We start from the raw sequence: 16,379 nt of genomic DNA on the forward strand, positions 1-16,379 counted from the left end.
CTTCCGGAAAACCCCTATCCCATTCCCCCACCCACTGCTTCCATGAATGTGCTCCCCCACCTACCTACCCAATCCCTCCTGCCTCCCCACCCTGGCATTCCCCTATACTGGTGCATCAAGCCATCACAGGACCAAGGGCCTCTTCTCCCATTGAGGCTGGACAATGCCATCCTCTGCTACATATGCAGCTGGAGCCATGAGTCACTCTATATATACTCTTTGGTTGGTGGTTTAGTCCTTGAGAGCCCTGGGGTGACTGGTTGGTTAATATTGTTGTTCTTCCTATGGGTTGCAAACCAACATATAACAAGGACATACTCTCACTATGTTCATAGCAGCCTTATTTATAATAGCTAGAAGCTGCAAAGAACCCAGGTGTCCTTCACCAGAGGAATGGATAAAGAAAATGTGATACATTTACACAATAGAGTACTACTCAGCTATCAAAAACAATGACTTCATGAAATTCTTAGGCAAATGGATGGAAATAGAAAATATCATCCTTCTTGACAGGAGCCTTATATAGCTGTCACCTGAGAAACTCTGCCAGAGCCTGACAAGTACAGAGGCAGATGCTCACAGTCAACCATTGGACTGAAAACAGGACCCCCAAAAGAAGAGTTAGAGAATGGCTTCCTTGTTTTTTTACAGCATGTTTTTTTTTCTCATTCACATTATTTCTTCTTAAGACTGCCATCTTTCTATACTCTATTCTCTGCTTACTCCACTCTTTATCCTGTTTCCTGTGCTCTCTATCATGCTTCCTGTGCTCTCTATTCTGTTTCCTGTGCTTCTGTTTCCTGTGCTCTCTAATTTACTTCCTATGTTCTATATCCGGTTTCCTGTGTTCTGTACACTTTTCCTTATATCTTCCCATATTTTGTTCTTGAATTCTTTTTTTATGTTTTTGTTTTTGTTTTTTGCTAGGTAACCACTCTATTTACAGCAAATTGACTCATTAATTCCGTTATCAGCTCATCTAACTTAAATGAGTTCAGATCTTAATTATTATATACTGAGAGGTAGCCACATTAGTTTCAAAATTTATATCCATACATATTGTGTAACTATTTTTGTTTTAGTCATTTTAGTGATATTTTTCTTTGAGGAGGTATAGTGAAGTATAACGATGCCTTTTTAAAATTTGTGGTATAATTTAGAATTTTAAAAATATTTTTTGTGATTTCTATATTTTACCTCAAAACTGTTAACTTGGTAAGAAATTCTTAAGATTATTTAGACAGTAGTATTAAATACTGAGTATACTGTAACATCTTTAACATTGACAAGAAATGATCTCATGTTTTATAATTCATGATTATTTTTAATTATTCATAGAATGAGGGAATGAGTGCCTTGTATTCTTATTTAGTGTCTTTTAAGAAAGATATTGATCAGGAAAATAGATCTTATGAACATGACTAAGATTGTTTCATTTTATGATTTTCTAAAGCTTATTCCTGTTTCAATTAAAATTTATAAAGATTTATGTCATTTATACTTTCACAAAAATGGAAAATTAAGCAGAAATGAATCATTAACTGAATATATGTTGTTCCTAAGTACATATGTTTTTAGATTTTTCAACGAGTTTTCAGATTTTTAAAGACATTATGTTTTGAAGTCAACTCTCTATGTAGTATAAAAGCCAAATTGGATAAATGAATTTTATCTGCTTAAAATGTTGTTGGAGTACAATCTGTAACCTTCAACTGTTAGAATTTATTTAACTTTTGAAGAGACAGCTTCTAGAAGAGAAACCTGAAAAAGAATCAATGGATTTATTTTACATGAAACAATATTTTAAAGTCAAAATTTGAGTAGATCAATTGTGTGTTCAACAACATAAGTCTTTTCTAATGTGATCCATATTTTACCCAACATATGTGGCATATTTGCATAGAAGTTTTACACTCAACTTATTTGAATGAACAATATGGAAACTTACTTTTTCTTGTTTATTAATATCTTTTTCAAGACTTTCATGTAAAGCACATGATTTTGAACTCATAATTATACATATAGAGTAAATATTACATGTTTGGAAAGTAGCATGAAGGGAAAAATTCAAAGGTATTATTCATAAAAATATTTATTTTTAGAGGCCTATACTGACACTGTAAAAATAACTCTATTATTGAAAACTACAGGAATAAATATCTCTAAATTATAACTGTAATATTTTGTATTAATTTTATTAAATGAACCATTTATTATATCTTATGTCTAAGTTATCATTTCCACCATTAATGTTTCAAGTAGTATAAACTCTTTTCCTTCCTTCCTTTCTTTCTCTCTTTCTCTCTTTCTCTTTCTTTCTTTCTTTCTTTCTTTCTTTTTTCTGATTTTTTAAGACATGGTATTTCTTGTAGGCTTGGCTATCCTGGAGTTGACTCTGTAGAATAGGGAGGCCTCAAACTGAGAGATTCACTTACCTCTCCCTCCCTAGTGCTGGGAATAAAGGCTATGCCACCACTGCCTGGCATAAACTCTCTTTCCAAATACATAAAGAAGTACAGTTATTTGAACTAATAAGTCACTGGGTTTTTGAAAGGAACTAAATAGTAAAAAAATCTTACTTTTGAAAATAGAAATAAATGTTTAATAGTATATAAGGAAAATGCTTGAATATGATAATTTCCAGGGTTGTGGAGATAAGTCAGTTCATAAATGTGCCTGCCACAGAAGTATGAGGACTAGAGCTCAGTTACTCAGCATCCCTTAGACGTGCAGGGGCAGTAATGAGGCAGCTCCAGTCAGTCTAGCTAACTGGAATGCTGGTTCAGCTATGGATCACCTTCTCAAAAGGTAAAGTGAGAACTTTTCACAGAAGATACATCACAGAAGGCATCACTTCTGACCTCCATATACACAAACACATTCATGTTCCTATATGTACATCTCTGTACAAATACACACAATGATAACTTTATTTCTTACAAACATTCAAAGCATTTAATTAAGATATAAAACTTAACATAGCTATTCAATGGCAAAATAATAAACTGATTAAATGTCATTAGAACTTTTTTCCTGTTACAATATATCCAGGAATACACACACACACACACACACACACACACACACACACACACACACAAAGTTCAGGTGGTCATCAAACTTCAGCATTTTCTGTCACAGTTGTAGCATTCGTGGCATGTGCCATTATACATAGTTTACAGCTAATCTTATTTTTAAAAGAGAAAAAATAGTGTGCTTTTTAAAATTAAGATCTTTGGTGAAAACAGAAGATTTTGGGGAGGAGGAGGACACCAGTGAGTAGAGGACAGGAGAGTAGAGTGGAGGGTGAATGTAATCAAGGTATGTGATACATACGTCTGGAAATATCATAGGAAAACACAGCACTCTCTTCAGTTAATGACACTATTCTCAAAGAGGAAAACAGCCTTTGTTTCACTTGTAAACATCCTAGTGTCTTCTCAATTACAATTATACGTCATTATGCATATATTTTGTATTCTAATATAATCTATGAACAGCAATTATAAAAACACACTTCCTTTTCTTTCTTTTTTCTTTTTTTTAAAATGGCATTCTTTAAGTAGCTACCACTTAACATTCATTTCTGATACTTTACCATTAAAATGCAATGGGGAAATCTGACAGAAAGAGGCACATGGTCTGAGCGACTCTTTATACATATAATAATTGATTACTGTTCTGACAACACCCCACCTTTTTACATGGCTGTAAAAAGAGCTCATTTTAAATTAATTGACAACACTACGGAATAAATTGCTTTACTATGTGGCTAGAGAGTAAAGCAGACGAACATCAGACATAATTGTATTCAAATTGCTATATAGGGCTTGTGTGGGTGAAGGTTAGAGCCAGAATGATTTGCATGGGAGTAAATGTTAGAAGACTAGTGGTGCAGGGACCAAACACTCTCTTTAGTTTTCAAAGAAAATTCTCCCCCACCTCTTACTCTCTTTTGGCATTGCTCCCTCTTTTTGCCCGAATGTCTGGTTTTCCTGTAGTGATTCAAACTGACAGTTTATGTCACAGTCATGGTACAGTGTAGCTTTCATGACTGGGAGTACTATCTGAGAAATATTTTTTAAAAGATTATATGGTTTTCTTTTCTGATTGTTAAATTCCCAATTTAGTGGAAGTGAGGGAAGGCTCACTATATTGATGCCTGGAATTTTCCAATAAGAATAAATGGGAAATTATTCTAAACTTTAATTCCAGGATCATTGACATGAATGCTTCCTAAACTTTTAGAGTAACAACAACAACAAAATAAAACAGAAACAAACAAAGAAACAAACAAACAAACAAAACCCCTCTAGACTATTCTCAGTGTGGTAACCCTTAATGTTACTATCATTTAAAAATACGCAGAACGCTGCTAATACCTTTTTGAAAAGGGTATTATAAAAGAAACAACAAGAACATTCCTTTGCTTTTTATTAAGCAACACATACTCTTATCAAGAGTACTGGGAAACCCAGAGTTGCTAGACCACACAAGTTAAGAACTACTATAGAGAAAGTGGAAAAAAGGAAGGTAGGGAATTCCTTCTTTCTACAGCAGGCAGACTATAAAAACAAGTTTGGAAAGGTAAAGCTCGAGGCTAGATCTCATTTTTAATGTCTACGGGGTTAGAATTTAATAGCTATAAAAAATAAAAAGTATTCTAATGGAAAAAAGAATTTAATAGTTATCAGAAAAATGTCTGTTGATTACATCTTGAAATTGAAATGGACATTTTCTAGGCAAATCTAAGAAAGTACTATTTGTATAAGTAGAAAAATCTGTGTTGTTCAAAGTATTAATATTTGATATGCAAACAATTCAAAGAGGATAAACTAAATTTATGCTTGTTGCAACACATAAAATTGTTAGAGTCTAAGATTCTTTGAGAAAATAGATCATCTAATTTTCTTCAGTTTGTCTTTGTGGTGGGTGTTAGAAAACAGAAAAGGCAAACAGGTGGGAGAGACATCTCATGCCTATAATCCCAGGAGTCAGAGATTGAAGTCGGAAGATTGAGTTCAAGGTCAGATTGGTAGATCCAGAGATCTTATCTCAAAAGAGTAAAGAACAAACACAAAAACTAAAACAATGCAAAGACTCCTCTTCTTATAATATGTAAGTAATTTTTTGGTCTGTTATTTTTAATTTATTAGCCAGTTACTACATAGTTTTAAATTTTGATAACTTCATTTCTTTAAGTCAATTAAGATGTTTAAAAATGATAGTAGAGTATGAATGAGACCTTAATTCCATAATCAAGATGGATACATGTTTTTCCCATTTTTTACAATATTTTCTGCTTGCATTTATATTTATCAAGTTGTATATGATAACTATGGATTAAAATAACATGTAGTGTGAAGAGGTATGAATGGAATATAGAATATTGCATGTAGGAGGTATTCATGGTATTTTTCTAAAATCCTCACATTTCAAAATCCTGTCATTGATTTGTTTTCTGATCTATTTATTTGGAAATCCTAGAATTATATCTCATGGTGACGAGTGAGTAGAGGCAGTAGAAGGAGGGTTCTACTGTGGCAAATCTTAGGTTAGTATTCCATAAGAGGTCATTTAACATCCACTTTTAAACAAAACCACACTGATCTCAGGATCTTCCTGTGCAATATATCAGGCTCCCATGGCCTCAAGTTTACCACGTGGGATCAGAGTCCTCTTCACTTTCTGGGAGCCAGTGATAAAAGTTTTGGTGTGTGATAATAATTTGTAAAGTGTATAATATAGAGATAATTCAAACATTTGTGGCACCTTGCCAGAGCGTGGAGGTTTGTTGGAGCTTAGATTCCACTTCCATGCAGCTCAAGTTGGGAGGGACTACACTGTTTTCTTGGATCAAGCACCAGCGTGGTGACAAAGTGGTGACATCCACTGCAGTTATAGCTCTGTCACTCACCAGATGTGTGAACTCAAGAAACAACTGAGCTTTAACATTTCTTTTCCCTATTTAGAAGTAAGAGTGTGATTTAATGATTCGGGATGCCTCTTGTCCATACATTTACTGGAATAAATAAAATGTCCCCTTTTTAAAAGACACTGAAGCTAGAATCTTTATAATAAATGCTGGTATAGGATAGATATTTTACAGTTAGTGGGCAATCCCCCTCCCCGCAAACACGCCGGTTCATTTGTATTATGCCAGGCTTGGTAGAATTTGCAAGTGCACAGGGAATAGTCCATCCATTTGCATGTGTTTAAGTGTTGATTTTTCAGGAGGAGGCAGCAAGATTCTTGTCTACCATAGGAATCAGTGATAGAAGCAAAATAAGTCACCAGTGTTTTCCCTTCATTTAAAACATTTTCAGTCTCAAATCGATAATGGCAAAGAATAGGAATAAATCTGTGAAAATAAAATGGAAATACAAATGGTCTGTTGAGTTATTATAACTTCGTAGGCACAGGAAACAACTCATATTTGTTACATTTACATTAGTAAATAATTTCATAAAATAAAGATTTTAAATTTCATTTCAGTTTTATGATCCAATTCCAGCACCGAGTAAGAAAGTAGATTCTTAACCCACAACAGATAGGTGTTGTTGTAGTAACTTTTTACTTTATGGGACAGTCACGGCCACATTCTTATTCATCATCTGCAGTTGATTGTGTCTCCTTTCTCTTGGTTCCTCCTAGTAAGAGAATATAAAGTCCATCACTCACAAAACCCTTTCCATACACACATCAATAGCAGGCTGTTACTGAGTCAAGAAATAGATTTTGAAAAACTTGGTCTCTGGCACGGTCAGGCTTATGTACAAGTGTGCACACATCCATGACTTTTCCCTTTTAGCTTTAAAGCCACAGTAGTTCAGATACTCATCTCATTATCAGTTATGGTTCACAAGGGATAGCCAACTCCAGCAAATGAAAAATTATGTTTAGGTTAAGAATGTTCTTTTTACAGAAGTGAGGTTCCTGAGTAATGCAAATAGTATTTTAAATGTTGTATATAATGCTAGGCAGTCCTCAATTCTGTGTCATGAAGATATGTATATTTTCTTAAAATTATAATATATAAAAATATTCACTTATGGTTGAAAAGTTTATCACCATCAACTCACTCTGTATTCTTCCAGTAGATTGTTAAGTACCTGATAAAATGAATATAATCATAATGTGTGACATATATATATATGTATATATATGTGTGTTCTGATGAAGTAAACATTTTCCAAACCCTGATATGTTTTGTATTTGTACTTTCATATACTATTTTATTTACCTTTTTCACAGGAAAGGCAGCCATCTTTTATGACTTCCAACCTGTTGGGTATTTATAAATTTCTTATAAATTTCTGACTTTAGAAAACGAGGGAAGGAATCCTTGGCCATGAGACTATAGATTAATTTCTGAGCCTCATCAAAGCATTTTGGAGTTGGTTCAGCAATATTCCTTGAGATGAGGTCTCTGGTACTGAAGTCAATGTTAATCTGTAGAAAACAAGGTTGCATATCATTATGTGAGATTCAAACCATGCATGCCTTATCAGGATACTAGATATACTTAGTGCTGAAAATTTTTCAAGCAGTTATTTGATGGAAAATAGCAGCAAGGTCATGCATTTATTTTTTGACACCGTGAGTACATTCTTGGTTTTACAATTTATTCTAGATTGAGAGGGGTGGGTGGCTTTGACAGAAAACAGCTAAAGCTGACTTTTACTTTTTTCTTTTGGAGGCCAACCATTTTTATTTTATTTTATTTTATTTTATTTTATTTTATTTTTTTATTCCTTTTTTTTTGCAGTCTAGTTGCTACCCACTCCTGGTTCACCCTCCCACAGTTCCACACCCATTTTTCTCCTCCCTCTCAACCACTGTCTCCAAGAGGATGTCCCCATCCCGCACCCCACCCAATATTTTACAAGGGCAAAGGGAAAATGCAAAGAAGACACATAGTAATTCAAGATGCCTCTCTTCTAAAACTTTGATCTGAACTCCAAGTGTGCATGTATGTAGGAATAGCTATTATATCCTAGACCGTGTGTCGTCCATTCTCCATATACTCAGTAAACCTTGTGGGTTCCCTTCTATTCTGTTTCTTTCTACTTGACAAAAATGAAACACATTATATCTTTTTGACATTGCCATCATGCCTTCTGCAGTTGAAAATGCACATATGTGAATTGTGTACACACACACACACACACCACCACCACCACCACCACCAACAACAACAACAATAACAGCAACAAAAACACACCAAGAAGGTACTAATAGAGATCTATTACACTGTGATAACCATTCACCTGAAAAACCGATGAAATGTACATTAACATTTTCAGCAGATACCTGCTCATGTCTATCCATATTTCAGAATATTTCAACAGCAAAATCTTATTCAAGGCAACTGAATTAAACTAAAAATACTCGTGATGTCTAAAATGTATTTGAATTTTATTATTGTAAGCTCCCCAAAGGCAGACACTGTATCTCATTTATCATCATTTTTAGTACTTAGTTGAATACAAACCACAAAATAAGAAATCAGTAGATGTTTATGGAATAGAATGAGACCATCTCAGAAGAAAATGTGAGAGTTGATAGAGTGGTACAATTCAAAGATTTGGTAAAAGAAAATTCATAAATATCACTTACACAGCATTGATGTGAAGGTAAATGACAGGTACATTGAGCTGCAATTAAGTCTAATTCAGCTCCTAACTTGCTATGTGCATAAGAAAATCGAATTTGTAGTTTCAATTTCCAAGACAGAAAAGTGAACAATAAGGGCTCTTACCTTAAAGTGTTTTATTTTCTAATGAATAAATATGATAAAATATTTTAGTTAATATTAGTTTAGGGAGAACAATAATAAAATATAATTAAATTGAAGAAGTCATTAAAAGTACATGATTAGGCTTCCTATATTTCCTTTGATGAGGATTTCAGATTTTATTCTTTTGATTAGTTCCTCTTGCACTTCCTCAAAGATCCACATAAAATGTTGAGACTTCTGTAAACACTCCCCAAACCTTCTATTGCCCCTTCTTTATATAACAAGTCACATGGTCATTTTCAAATCTAATGCCTCGGTGACCTTAAACCTTGATACTGCTGAGTTTCTGTTTTCCTACTTTAGTCTATTTATAGTCAGAACCAGATGATGTCACGGAAGTGAAATGTAAGAGAGTTTTAATCCAGCAATAGCTGCTTTGGCAAGGGATCACTCCCAAAACTATGATCCCGCTGGCATGCAGACATGCCCTGGACTACTGTATGATCTGACTGAAAGAACAGCATGCTCCTAGTATATATAAGCATTTAATCCTTATCTATGAAAGTAAGGTTACTTTGTAGAGGAAAGCAGTCAGGCTTGAAAGTGATCTTTAATTGAGGGCAAAGTGATGAATCAGAAAAAGATTTGACAGAATGAGTCACAGATAGGATTCACCTGGCTCACATGAGACCAGAAGAGCAAGAGAGGCTACTTTAGAGTAGCAAGAATGGAAGGAGCTGAAAGGATTTGCAATCCCATAAGAACAACAATATCAACGAGCTTCCAGGGATTGAACCATCATCCAAAGACTTCACATGGACAGACCCATGGCTCCAGTTGCATACATAGCAAAGGATGGCTTTGTTGGGCACCAATGGGAGGAAAGATCCTTGGTCCTGCCAAGAGTCGATGCCCCAGTATAGGGGAATGTCAGGGCGTGGAGGCAGGAAGGGGTAGGTGGGTGGGTGGGCGAGCACCCTCATAGAAGAAGGGAGAAGGGGGCTGGGATGGGGGTTTATGGAAGGGAAAGAGGGAAAGAGGATAACACTTGAAATGTAAATTAAAAATATATCCAATTAAAAATGATTTTAAAACAAACAAACAAACAAAAAGAGTAGCAAGAAAGAAAAATGATTTGGTGTGTGATGGGTGTTATGTGTTTATGATAGTTTTTCCTGGACAGTTCTATGGATCCAGGTTACAAAGAGAACAAGGTAAATACAGGTGAACTAAGAATAGCCATAAGAAAAACAACAGTATCAACCAACCATATCCCCAGAGCTTCCAGGGACTAAACTACCATCCAAAGAGTATACAGGGATGAGCCCATGCCATGGCCCCAGCCACATATGTAGCAGAGGATGGCATTGCCGGGCATCTAGGGGGGGGAGAGGCTTTTGGTTCTGTGAAGGGGAATGTCTGGACGGGGAGGTAAGAGGGAGTGGGTGGGTGGGTTGGGGAGCACCACCCTTATAGAAGCAGGGAAGGGGGGTATGGGATAGCAGGTTTCTGGAGGGGAAACCAGGAAAGGGGATAACATTTAAAATGTAAATATAAGTATTCAAAAAAAAGAATAGCCACTGTATGAGAAGGAGTTATATAATTAGAACATATTGCCAAAGTTAGTATGAGGCCAGGCAGAACAATTTAACCAGAGGCCAAAAAACTATCCAATTTGAATTATTCAGCTTGGAGAGGAGTTTGAGCCAAAACAGCTGAGCTGAACCAACCAGGCAGAGGTCAGAAAGAGCTAGAAAAGGTGAATTTATTGAGCAGTAAGTCTCGGAGGCTGAAATATTTCAGGCCTAGGTTAGCAGGTGGGATGGAAGGTAAAGCCTTGAAAGTCTGGGCTTGCAGAAGATTAGACTGTACAGAGGCTAGAAGCTTCTAGGCCTTGTCCTAGGGGTAGTTAGAAATACTCTAGGATCAGCCCAAGCTAGGTATTCCTAAAGCTTGGATACAAGTCTCATCTCATACCTTCATTACAAGAAAGAAAAGTAACACATGTGCAGAGAAATACACTAATTGATTTCAGTTCATGATTGGAGGTGTCTATTATATGCCATATGCTGTCTCTATTTTAGGGAAAGATATCTGATGAAATTAGATTAATCATAGTTAAAATAACAAAAGTAAGATATCTAAAAATTTGGAGAAGGATTTATGACAGATAATACAGTAAAGATTTTTAGGTTCAAAAGAGCATCTTTCTTGGATGTCTAGGATGTAATATGTAGGAGAAGAAACCGAAGTCGGAGAAGTGTGACTGAGCTTTGAGGTCTAAAATGTCTTATGTGCTACAAAACAGAATTTAGCCTTCTTCATAGTAGAATGAAACAACATTGACTACTACCAGGAACCTGTCTTGTCTTGTGAATACCCGTGCTAACCCATTTAAAAAATAAATATATTATAGGAATATGTGAATACAAGCTTCCTTCCCTTTGTTTCTTCACTTTGAGATGTAGAAATTCTTCAGCAGCATCACTAGTGATTTGTGTTCTCCTAACGATACGTGGAACAACTCATCCTATTATATTCAGACATTCTCCAGAAGAGGTTTGACTGACAATAGCACTCATCGGTGCCCATTACGTAGTCACGTATACCGTTACCACGTCATTTTCATCACCTTCTCTGTCACCGACACCATTCTCATGATCACAGTCATGCTCGATTTAGGCATTCATGATCCTTGCTATGTAGTCCTGAGTTACTCATTTCTTTGGTTCTACGTCCACTCTGTAGCCAATGGAACCATCGCTGAGAGGTATCTTCTCTGCTCCTATATACACTTTGTATTACCACAAAACTAAAACTCCCAGGGTCTTCTTTACAGTTTGCTGCTTCTGAAGTTTTTTTTATATTATCTTGCTTGACTAAATCACTTTTTTATATAAGTCTTTCACAAGACTTTCTGTGTTTAAGGTTAAATTCAAGTCACATTTTCTTTGTGGGATTAAAAAAATGATGACTTCACAAAAGGTTTTCTGTCACAGAAAATCTGTCAGATAGTTGCACTTTTGGCATTCTTCACAAGGCTAAGGACCCAATAAATACATAATGTAAAAATTGAAGTGAAGAAATGGTTGGATATTTATTCAAAAACATTCGAAAATTGAAAAAGAATTTCATTTAAATGCGTTACTGTTAATTAATATTACTATCAAAAACATTTCGACTTGCTTGCTTCCTTTCTAAGGAACTGCCACCCTCAGCTATTGACATCTCAGTGATGAACAGATCATTGTTCCCAGGAGATAATCAGTAGATGTATGAAGATGTGTCTTGGCAATTCTACTTAATGTCAGTGACAAAAACATCACACCCACATATTTATATAAATGTCATTATTTTTCTTTAACTTGTTCAAGCTTGACATAGAAGAGTTATCTTTGACGACTCTCTTTTCTGATCATTATCTAGTGTGGTCTCTCTCTCTCTCTCTCTCTCTCTCTCTGTCTCCCTCTCCTCTCTCTCTCTCTGTCTCTCTCCCTCTCCTCTCTCTCTCTGTCTCTCTCTGTCTCTCTCTCTGTCTCTCTCTCTGTCTCTGTCTCTCCCTCTCTCTCTCTCTCTCTCTCTCTCTCTCTCTCTCTCTCTCTCTGTGTGTGTGTCTGAGTAAATTGTGCCTTTGATCCTAGAGCTTCACAGGAATTATTTTTATTTTCAGTCTTGTGCCTAAAGTTTAGGTCTTACTACATACACTCTTCCCTTTCTCTATGATACTTCTTATAAAATCCTTTCCTCTCAATCCTTTGGATTGTATTACTATATCAATTTCATAACTGTTTCTTATAAGAATATTTATCTGGAAGTCCATAATTTTCTGTGATATATATATGAACCCTCTTACCACGACATCTGTGTCCCTCACTCTCTGTTTTCAATATCCTAATTGTCCCTGGTTGTAATAGTAAGTTTTATTTGCCTTATATAATTGTCATCTAAGACGCTCACTGGCTCTGTCTGCTAATCTAGGCCTAGTCCTGGAAGCTTCTAGCCTCCATACACTTACCTTGTCCTAGAATGTTTTCAGACTCTGAGAAGAATGAATAAGTTCACCCTTTCTAGTTCTTTGTGAGCTCTGTCTAGATGATTCAATGTAGCTGTTCTTTCTCAAACTCTTCTCCAAGATGATCGATTCAATCTGGCTTCTCTCTTGGCCTCTGACTGAATTGTGCTTGGTCTCAAAATAACTTTAACAATCTGGTCTGATCTCTGGCTCCTTCTCATTCTCTTCCTCATTCTGTCTTCACATGTGTCTGTCTTATTCTTTGTTTCTGTAAAACTGCCTCCTCTTTCCATCTGTACGGCCCCTCAAGTAACTTCCCTTTCTTCTCTCTTCTTATAAGAGTTGGGCATATCCTATTCTGTCAAATCTCTCTCTGATCATCTGTTTGTCTGGTACTCAATTAGATATCACTTTCAAACTTTTGTGCTTCCCTCTACAAACTAACTTTACCTTCGTTATTTGGGATAAATAATATGTGTGCTAAACAGTGAGCCATGCCACAATTAGAAGCCATTTTATTTTTCTAGTAAATAGCACAATCCTGGGGTTAACAATGTGATCAAATATCCTGCAACACCTGGTTATATCCCAAAACATGTCATTATATTTTCTATTTCCAAGGTGAATCTCACATAAATCTTTTTAAAATTGTTTTCCCACAATCTCCTGCCTTGTATGTTCATATAACATTTTTTTCTCTGCCTGCTTGATTTTATAATGGGTATTGCCCCTCGAAGCCTTCCTGTGTCACAGAAAAGATGTTTTTGTTATTTTCTTGTTATCCTGTGTAATTTTGGTGTATAAATATTATGAAATTAGGTTTATGTTTAAAGAGATTTGGGTATAAAATCCATAGTTAATGCTAAGTGTTTAGTTTTGATTATCGGAGGAAGCAGATTAGTTATAACAAAAACATTCAACAATTCAACGGATGGAATTAACCTGTCTTTTATTTGCTATCTTTCCAAGTTTTTTCTAGTTACTTATTTTCTACATTTCTCAAAAATATCAGCAGAATGGATATACATTTCCAGGATTTTGTTCTCCCATTTTTTTCTAGTTTTATTTTCCTTAGCAACTCTCTCTTTTCCAATGATTGAAAATTTTGAATAATGTATTCAACTCTAAAATAATTTGCAAGGTTATATAAAAATGTCTTTAAATATGAAAACAATTTCAAGTAGAATTCAAGAAGTGTGCTAATTGTTTATGTGGATCTTTAATGTTAACTGTTCCGTATACCTGTAAGATGATTCTAATTATTTGCCTTATTGTTTAGGAAAACAATACTATATATTTAAAAGCTAGCCATTTTATATAAACTATTTCCTGAGTTCTATTTATTTAGAGTATTTAGTGAACAGTTGTAGAGAACTGTGCTAGAATCTGAGGATAGCAAGAAAATCAAGATGTCATTAGGAGGACAGATTTCGAGAAAGCTACCCAAAGGGGGAAAAAATGCTTCCCAGAAACAGGTCTCTCCCAAGGAAGTGAAATTTGAATCTGTGCTTTGAATTATTATCATGTGTAGGAAATATGAGATCTAGGGCATGCCTATAGGAGGATTTAATGAAAGAAGGCTGTTGGGCTTCAAAAGAGTAAAGGCACGACCTGAGTTAAATAGCCCCTGTAGCACTATACAGCTTTTTATGTATTGTAGAATGGTGAGGAGAATTTGAAGTAAGATAATAATGTGAACATGTGTTTAAGTAGTCACTGATTCTGGGTGAGCTTAATAGCAAGGTGAGGAAGATAATCTAGAAACCTTATCGTAGAGGTGAGCAATAGGTGGTAGTTACGGAGGGATGTCATAGGTACATAGCTTGTATTTTCCAAACCCATTTAGTAGGCAGAGAAAAGAAGACTTATTATCCAATCATTATGATCTGAGGGCATGTCTTAAGAATGGCTGGCCTTGAGGACAATTCTAAAGTATGATAGACAAAGCCAATTAGATATAGACTCTTAGAGAAGGAGAAGATCTTACAATGATCTAGTCAAAACAATGGCAAACAAGAAATACCATTAAGAGAAATGTAAAGGACACCAGCAGGTGAAAGTTCTGAATGGGAAGTAACACTCAGCTTTCAATTGTAAGATTTATAAACTATTATACATTACACAATGACAATATAAAATTGTCTATATGAGAGTAACCATAGAACAATTCACATTAATATAAATGAGCATTTGCTATTGTTTCTATAGATAGTCTTAGATTTCAGGTGTTTCAAGAAATAGCATTTTATTTGCTTATATTTTGAAAGGTTATCATATATATATCTCACTATAACTCAGACTACTCCACTGGCAGTCTAAGAAAGCAGGACATAAGATTGTTATCCTTTGAAATGCAAGTTGCTATGTTATCACAACCATTTTGAGGCTTTTAAATCGTGCCATATTTTGAAAAAGCTTTTGCACAGTTGACAGGGGGAAAGAACAATTTGCAGCAATGAGAAAATAGCTCTATGGATGTTGTGGTTCTTTTTTTTAAAACATTTTTATTTTAAGATCCAGAATATTTTAATGCTCATGATTTTGGTTAGCTGAAAGTTAAAAAAGGCAAATTTTTCTTTCTTTCTTTCTTTCTTTCTTTCTTTCTTTCTTTCTTTCTTTCTTTCTTTCTCTCTCTCTCTCTCTCTCTCTCTCTCTTGTGTATACCTGCAGTATTGAATTCTTTCACCTTTCAAGAAATTATTCTCACAGGAAGAATGTATTTTAAAGACTGCCTGTCACGCCTGATGTCTGTGAAAGAGTAAGCTCCCTTGTGTTGTGAACGTATATATGAAGGAGGGAATGGACTGGGTCTTCACTGTACCACTATAGATACCACAGCAGTATGTTATATTAAAGAAATATGTTTTCAGTTGAAAAAAAAGACTGCCTGATAGTCTCTCTTTTAACTCTAAACTCTTGTTTTACATACTTCTATGTAACTTAAATGGAAAGTTTTCAGTTTGGGTCCCAGATTCAAATTAGACGGCCTTTCCCCATTTAGAATGCTGAGTGTAGCAGGAGATTGTCCTTAAGCAAAGGATGTAAGCTTGCATAAATAAAATGCTTTACCAAACCTGAGCATTTAGCATCTGAGACCTCATTCTCAACAATGCTTAAGAATTACTATTTAAATCAAAGCCATCTGTAATCATGTTTTTGGTTACTTAATTCTATTTAATCGCCACTAACACCTCCTGTATTACTTTATTTTTGGCATCATTAAAGGCAAATGAAAATCCCGAAATATATTCACAAGGGTCGCGATTAAAGAAAGCATAGCCTTTTGCAGCATCTGCAAGCAATATGTGCCTACTCAGGACTGTATCTGCTTGTTATCAGTGGCTTTGGTGACAGAAATAGATGACACAAGTTGGGAAGTATCGCTAACACATTAAATTGGGCAAGAGAAAGAAAGGGAATAGAATTAAAAAGCACCTTCATTAATTAGACAAGTAGTCAAAGCAAAGATGGAGTTGAAAAAGAACCAGATGCCTCTTCAGCTTCTATGGGGAAAGGAGTTGACACATATAAAATCACGACACACACAGATTTCTACATATGCATGCTTGGGATGTTTTCTTATTGTTAGTGGAGCTGGGAAAGAGATCGACTGATTCATCTTACAAG

General features: G+C 35.3%; 1 protein-coding gene across 2 annotated transcripts in view; it reads right to left on the reverse strand.

The window, feature by feature from the left end:
• Nucleotides 1-4,163: 4,163 nt before the first annotated feature.
• Nucleotides 4,164-16,379, reverse strand: part of Rgs21 (regulator of G-protein signaling 21) — a 49,841-nt gene continuing 37,625 nt past the window's right edge. The window contains exons 5-6 of one of the 2 annotated variants that reach the window (NM_001287022.2): nucleotides 7,244-7,452; nucleotides 4,164-6,361 (exon numbers count right to left, since the gene is read on the reverse strand). In NM_001287022.2, the coding sequence (NP_001273951.1) occupies nucleotides 7,249-7,452 (204 nt within the window). In that variant the 3' untranslated portion in view covers nucleotides 4,164-6,361; nucleotides 7,244-7,248. Of the gene's footprint in view, nucleotides 6,362-7,243; nucleotides 7,453-16,379 lie in introns of those variants that run through there. The other variant, XM_063271944.1, reaches the window with a different exon arrangement.

Source organism: Rattus norvegicus, chromosome 13, assembly GCF_036323735.1.
Source record: "Rattus norvegicus strain BN/NHsdMcwi chromosome 13, GRCr8, whole genome shotgun sequence".
Lineage (NCBI taxonomy): Eukaryota > Metazoa > Chordata > Mammalia > Rodentia > Muridae > Rattus > Rattus norvegicus.